This window comes from Oryctolagus cuniculus, chromosome 1, assembly GCF_964237555.1.
Source record: "Oryctolagus cuniculus chromosome 1, mOryCun1.1, whole genome shotgun sequence".
In the NCBI taxonomy this organism is placed as follows: domain Eukaryota; kingdom Metazoa; phylum Chordata; class Mammalia; order Lagomorpha; family Leporidae; genus Oryctolagus; species Oryctolagus cuniculus.
In genome coordinates, this window is record NC_091432.1 from 9,664,860 (window position 1) to 9,672,616 (window position 7,757).

The following is a 7,757-nucleotide window of genomic DNA, read 5'->3' on the forward strand; positions in this document are numbered from 1 at the left end:
TCTTAGCATTTTAACACTATTAAAACGGAAATTGCATGTTTGGAATTTTACATTCTTGCAACCATTTCTGCTGTCTCATTAAAGGATACCAGACATACAGGTTACAGATTTGTTTCCTATGAAGAATAAGGAGAGGTAGAAGTGAAAGCCAATTGTTACGAGAATAGAAATGGAGAGAAGAGAAGGAGAATCATTTGAATTCCAAATTAATAATAAAAATGCTAACACAGGACAACACACTGCTGTGTTTTACTTATTTTAAAAAACATTCCGACTTCATTTTCCCAAAGGAAGTGTCACGATGACAGTCTAAATGTTGTCCTGAGTCCAAATTTGCTCTCTCCAGGTCTCTACAAACAGATTAGACTGGCTGGGTTCCATTTGGGGAGGCTATTTTTTGTTCAATCCCATGAAACATTCTTTCATTCGTGGGAGGGGCTGAGTGACCACTGGGGAATAAATAGAGCAATTCTGGGTGCTGTCCTCCAGAGTGACTTCCTTGATTCCTGTCACCTACAGGGAAGAGCCAAACACAGCAGCCTCAACATGAAGGTGGTTATGGTCCTCCTGCTTGCTGCCCTCCCCCTTTACTGCTATGCAGGTGAGTTCTGTACAGGGAGGGCTGCCTTTGGACTAGACGTTGTTAACTGGGCCTCCAAGGGTCCCAGCCAATCCCTTAGTGCCAGTCCAGGTGAGCTTCAGTAGAAAGGGCCAGGTTTAATTGACCTACAAATTACCATTAGTTCCAAGAAAGAACTATTTTCTCAGGGTCTTTTCCCCTGCACTGAAACTGTGTTATGTTTTGCTGCCATTCATTGTGCTCCACCATTTATATAGCTACCATGAAAACCAGGATGGATCTTGGGGTTAAATATTAGAATTGAGTATTTCAGGAGAGCATGAAAGGGCAATACTGATGGCACCATGACATTGCAATGCAATGGAGCTTCCTGAAGTAGGCACTCACAGAATCTCTTCACTGTGAGAGGAAGCTGGAGACCTCCCAGGGGAAGCCTTAGGCTGCAGTGTGTAACCCAGTGTCCCACATCAGTTCTGGGCCCACTTCACTTATTGCTTATAACAGTGAAGATGGGTTTTAAAAGTGATAGGATTACATTCAACTAAATAAAAAATCCTGGAGCTGATGAAAGAATTCATTTAGAGGGATCCAAGCCCTGAGCTCTTTCTTCTCCTGAACAGAGTGATCCACAACAGATTCTTTCATGAGGCTCAAATTCTCTGTATTTTTTTTTTTTGCTTAGAAATAACAGAGTGAATAGAACTAATGGACACTATTGTACTCCTCCTACTTCTGCAGTGCTGGACATCTGTCTGATTGCACTGAATTATAATGTTGAAGTATTATATTAGTAAACTTTTCCTTACTTTACTGAAGAATCCTTGAGACAAGTAGGAAGAAATTTATAAATATGTAAACATTTATCTATTTTCATGGTTTTGAATGCTCACACTCTAAAATCCAGGAGCTTGTGGGTTTGGCATTTGATGATGGTGGCGCATCATTACTCAGACAGTGTCTCATCCTGAGCTCGGAAGCACAGTGAGACCGAAAGCATGCTGTATTCCGTCTCTCTCTCTCTCTCCCTTTAAAGTTTTTGCTCCTAGGAGAGAACTGTGGGAGCATTTCAGGCCTTTTGCCTCTGCTGGTACCTGCCTTTGTTTTTTAAAAAAGATTTATTTATTTACTAGAAAGTCAGAGTTACACAGAGAAAGAAGGAGATGCAGAGACAGAGGTAGGTCTTCCATCTGCTGGTTCACTCCCCAAATGCCCACAATGGCTGGAGCTGTGCTGATCCAGAGCAAGAACCAGGAGCATCTTCCCGGTCTCCCATGTGGGTACAGGGACGCAGGAACTTGGGCCATTTTCTACTATTTTTCCAAGCCATAGCAGAGAGCTGGATCAGAAGAGGAGCAGCCGGAACTCTAACTAGCCAGTAGTGCATGCCTGGCATTACCCGCCACACCACAATGCCAGTCCCCACCGTATCTATCTTTTAAAACCACCATGCTTTGATCTTGGTGACTCTACCCCGTCATTTTAATCCAATATAAGCATTTTCCAAAGGCACAACACTCAGATATCATAATCGCATAAAATTTCCACCTTTCATTCTTTAATCATTAATCAATGTCCATTAACATAAGAATTGGCAATACTTTAACACTTGGGCTTTTGTGGGCCACTGAGACTAGTGTTATGTCTAATGATATTGAATAAACACAAAAGGTGTCTTATATGTACTCCACCAAATCAGAACATATCATTTCTTGAACTGCTTAATTAAACTAATTTGTACAGTTTGTCTTCTTTTGGCAGAAAAGAGGAGGTCAGGAAAAGCATTGTCAGTATCAGAGGTGACCCCAAGAGCCTACATTTCCTGTCCTAGAATTGAGAATACTGGACCTTGCTCCTAAAGCTTTCTGAATCCACGTTTCCATGGCCATGTATGAAGATGACTAATATCACTAGGACTCCACAGAAGTGCGCTCCCACCTCCTGGAATTGAGCACATGTTGTCATGCTTACTCCCCAGGTTCTGGTTGCGTTCTTCTGGAGAGCGTCGTGGAAAAGACCATCGATCCATCGGTTTCTGTGGAGGAATACAAAGCAGATCTTCAGAGGTTCATCCACACTGAGCAAACCGAAGCAGCTGTAGAGGAGTTCAAGGAGTGCTTCCTCAGCCAGAGCAATGAGACTCTGGCCAACTTCCGAGTCATGGTGGTATGTTGATTTTCTCATCTTCTGTCGTGTAAATCACAGACGAGGAAGGAGCAGGTTCTAAATTTATCATCAATAATGACAAACAGCGTGTGAAAAGGTTATGTAACTATAGATCTGTCCAGCTATCATAAGTTTAATCTTGTCCTTAGGGTGATTTGACACTTCATTTCAGGAATGTTCAAACAATGATATTTGAAAATGGCCAAACAGGGAAAAGAACACTTCAGAAACGCCTTACCTAACCTTCACTCTCAGGTCCATGCACACAGAAACACACAAATTCATACATATAGATTCAGGGTGCACAGAGAGGCCCTCACACATACACACACACACACTGGGAGAGACACATTTTCTGTTAAGATGAAAATGTGACACCTGAAGTGACACACATTCACAGGAACAACCAAAAATAAGTTTCCTCTTTCAAAATAAATGGTAGAAAAGTCCTTAAAAGTTCTCAGAGTACAGCAAACAACATGTGTGCAGCTCTTGCTTCATTTTATATAAAGAATTCAAGTGCACATGCCACGAACCATGATTTCTTTGCATACATGACTGAAATCAATGCAACATTTCTATATGGATCTCATGCATGTACAACTAGAGGTCATGGGTGTGAAAGAACCATGGCTGAAAGAATTGTTGCAAGCAGACATCAAGAGTAATGACAGCAAATGCTTTTTAAATTTCAGTGTTCTTGAGATTTTTAAAAGTTTTTCTAAATATCCAAATATCCTATGAATACATTACATAATAGAAAATTTAGAATTATGTCATAAATGTAGGGAGAAAAAGAGTAATGCCTGCAATTTAAGATGGAGGGGTTATTTTATCTTGAACAATCCACTTTGAATGGTTGATTTGTGTAATTAAGACATTGCTTAGGATTCGTACATATTATTATTATTATTATTATTATTTTGACAGGCAGAGTGGATAGTGAGAGAGAGAGAGACAGAGAGACAGGTCTTCCTTTTTGCCGTTGGTTCACCCTCCAATGGCCGCTGCGGCCGATGCGCTGCGGCCGGTGCACCGCGCTGATCCGAAGCCTGGAGCCAGGTGCTTCTCCTGGTCGCCCATGGGGGTGCAGGGCCCAAGCACTTGGGCCATCCTCCACTGCCTTCCCGGGCCACAGCAGAGAGCTGGTCTGGAAGAGGGACAACCAGGGCAGAATCCGGTGCCCTGACCAGGACTAGAACCCAGTGTGCCAGCAACACAAGGCGGAGCATTAGCTTAGTGAGCCGGGGCGCCAGCCCCCACATATTATATTTTAATGGTTAGTTTTGAATCTTGATTCTGCCTCCAATTGCAGGTTCCAGTTAATTTGCATCCTGGGAGTCAGGAAGTTGTGACTGTAATGCTTAGGACCCTGCCTTCCAAGTGGGAAACCCAGATTAAGATGCAGAGTCTTGGCTTAAGCCTGACCCAGACTAGGCCGTTACAAGTATTTTGGAAATGAATCAACAAATGGGAGATCCCTCTGTATGAGTCTTTCTCTCTCTCTCTTTTGCTCTCTCTCTATCTCTCTGTCTCTCTGTCTCTTTCTCTCTCTCTCTCTTCCTCCCTCTCTCCCCTCCCCCACCTCTGGTTTCAAGTAAAGTAAAAACAAATAAATTAAAAAGTTAAAATGTATTTAGGCCGGCGCCGCGGCTCACTAGGCTAATCCTCCGCCTAGCGGCGCCGGCACACCGGGTTCTAGTCCCGGTCGGGGCGCCGGATTCTGTCCCGGTTGCCCCTCTTCCAGGCCAGCCCTCTGCTGTGGCCAGGGAGTGCAGTGGAGGATGGCCCAGGTGCTTGGGCCCTGCACCCCATGGGAGACCAGGAAAAGCACCTGGCTCCTGGCTCCTGCCATCGGATCAGCGCGGTGCGCCGGCTGCAGCGCGCCGGCCGCGGCGGCCATTGGAGGGTGAACCAACGGCAAAGGAAGACCTTTCTCTCTGTCTCTCTCTCTCTCACTGTCCACTCTGCCTGTCAAAAAAAATGTATTTATATGGCAGGCCTGGTAGGTGAACAGGTTAAGCTGCCTCCTCAGAGGCCACATCTCAGATTTGAGTGTGTGGTGGTAGTCCCACTTCTGACTGCACTTCCTGGTAATGTGCCTGGGCTGCAGTCAGTTCTTTCCAATCACATGGGAGAATCAGCTGTTGCAGGCATTTGGAGAAGGAATCAATAGATGGAAGATCTCTATAGCTCTGTGTCTCCCTCTGTTTCTGTTACTCTTCCTTAAAAATAAATGAATTCATATTTATATTTTTAAAGTTATACCAAAAGAGACAACTAAAAGCAAATGGACAAATCTTATGAATATACAGTTTACAGATAATACGGTGGCTCCTAAACATGTGAAATATCAGTAATAATAATACAAAAACTGTAATTAATACATTGATGATGAGAGCTAAAGCAATTTCTGCAGAAAAAAACCACAACAATATAGTTAAATATTAAATGGGCACATTTTCCCCTTTTTCTTTGAAATCTTTTGTAATTTTAATGATCAATGAGGTTTTCACAGACTCAGTGTGATTTGCAGATTCAATTCTAAGAACAAAATGATATTCCCTTCCCACACGTTATCTACATGACACCTCCCTTATGTCTCCATTTCTTTGTCTATTTTTAGTTTTTGAAATAACATATTTTTTATTTGACAGGTAGAGCTATAGACAGTGAGAGAGAGAGAGAGACAGAGAGAAAGGTCTTCCTTCCGTTGGTTCACTCCCCAGATGGCCGCTACGGCCAGCATTGTGCCAATCCGAAACAAGGGGCCAGGTGCCTCTTCCTGGTCTCCTATGAGGGTACAGGTGCCCAAGCCCTTGGGATATCCTCCACTGCCCTCCAGGACCACAGCAGAGAGCTGGACTGGAAGAAGAGCAACAGGGATTAGAAACCAGTGCCCATGTGGGATGCCAGCACTGCAGGCGGAGGATTAACCAAGTGAGCCACGGCGCCAGCCCCCTGAAATAACATATTTAAATTACATTACAGTAAAAAGGCTTAATACTTCATCAAATAAGATTTTAACAAGTAAACAGTGAAAAGACCTTGGTTTAATGGGAACATAGATGATAACTATGAACAAAAATTAAATGTGATAATGAATTAATATTTATTTATTTATTTATTTGACAGGCAGAGTGGACAGTGAGAGAGAGAGACAGAGAGAAAGGTCTTCCTTTGCCCTTGGTTCACCCTCCAATGGCCGCCACGGTCGGCGCGCTGCGGCCGGCGCACCGCGCTGATCCGATGGCAGGAGCCAGGAGCCAGGTGCTTTTCCTGGTCTCTCATGGGGTGTAGGGCCCAAGCACCTGGGCCATCCTCCACTGCACTCCCTGGCCACAGCAGAGAGCTGGCCTGGAAGAGGGGCAACCGGGACAGAATCTGGCGCCCCAAGCGGGACTAGAACCCAGTGTGCCGGCACCGCAAGGCGGAGGATTAACCTAGTGAGCCGCGGCACCGGCCATGAATTAATATTTTTAAAAAGTGTACTCAATACCAAACAACCAACAAAGGAAGACACAGATTAGTGGAATAATTCCTAGCACAGTGCTGTTTTAATTGTAGGTTCCAAAGTCAATGATGGATATCCCCAGACTATTATAATAGTTTTCAATCTAAGGCCATTGAGGAACCTTGAAACATCATACCTTGTATGAAAGCAGAGGTTGGAAAACCCTATATTGAACAGTGGTTTCAGAAACAGCTCCAGTGTGTAGGTCCTCAAGCAAAAGAACAGACAGAATTTGTACTGGCTAAATTATTGCAAAGAACAGTTCTTTTGGAGAAAAGAAATATTGACATTATCAATGGTAGGGAAGATTCCCAAAACACCAACTTCTGCTGTGAATCCAAAAGTGTCTCTCTGTGTTGTAGAATAAGTGAGAACATGATTCTAATTTTGCTTTCAGTCCTAGTTTTCTTAGATATTTACCTTTTTAAACAAAGGCAAGGGAAATGACAAGAAGCATCTGGATATCAATATTTCCTTTTCAAAGAGAGTGTTGAAAGCCTAGGTGATTTGTCTGCTTTTGTTTTGCAGCATACGATATATGACAGCCTTTACTGTGCTGCGTATTAACTGTCACAAGAACTTTGGCTCAGAGGAATCCAGACGATGCTCACAACCCGACTGTGGACTGGCAGAAATCTCAACTTTTCCTTTTGACTTTCCCCTTTGATCAGTAATATGGAAGACGTTGTTGAAACCTGAAGTATAGTTAATTTAAATAAACCCACTGCAAGAAGCTTCCTTTTTCTTCTCTCATAGAAGTCAAGGTTTTAGAGGCCCCTCCCACCTGGTTGTGGGTGCAAATGTAGACAATGCATTAACAGAGTCAAGGGTGTGCAATTGGGCAGCTTGCTTTACTCCCCCGTAATAGATTCTGGGGTGCAGGTTGCATGTATCAAAGATTTCTTTCTCTGCACAGCTCATGAGCTGTGTTTTCTAGACTCATCCTTGTTGAGAAACAAAGGTCAGTGGTATCTACCAACCCAAGTCACTACCTCAGTTCTTTGTTGGGTTACTAGGTTCTACCAGAACCATCCCAGTTCCAAGATTTCAGTATGGAGGTTAGTCGCTCCCCCTCTTCGTGGAGGAATGACACTAAACCATGCGCTGTTCTTTTGTCTGCTCGGCCCTTCCCGGGTTTGCTGCTGGTCCTTCCCGGGTTGGCTGCAGATCCCTCCACCTTCGTGGAGGGGCGGCTCCCCCTGCCACTTTCCCCACTTCTGTGGGGTAGCGGCACACAGCCGGCCGGCTCTCTTGGGGGCTGCTCAGATGTTATCCGGATGTTCCTGGTGCATGTTGTCTCTCTCCTCCTTTATAGTCCTCTTCCACCAATCCCAACTCTGCTACCCACATGCCGAGCATGCTGCTCTCCTCCAATCAGGAGCAGCTCCTGCAGTTTATTGGTCGAACTGGAGGCAGCTGCGTAGAAGCTGTTTACTCCTCTCACAGTGCCATATTGTGGGAGAGCAGATGCTTAGAATAAGTCTTAATTCCAGTAACTTA

The 7,757-nt window shown here is 44.2% G+C and overlaps 1 protein-coding gene across 1 annotated transcript; it reads left to right on the forward strand.

Annotated features, from left to right (window-relative positions):
* Positions 1–501: 501 nt before the first annotated feature.
* On the forward strand, positions 502–6,983 carry LOC138842957 (mammaglobin-B-like). Its single transcript, XM_070061620.1, has 3 exons — positions 502–601; positions 2,556–2,743; positions 6,786–6,983. Exons 1-3 carry the CDS (start codon positions 547–549, stop codon positions 6,822–6,824), a joined length of 282 nt encoding a protein of 93 aa, XP_069917721.1. The 5' UTR covers positions 502–546; the 3' UTR covers positions 6,825–6,983.
* The last annotated feature ends 774 nt before the right edge of the window (positions 6,984–7,757 follow it).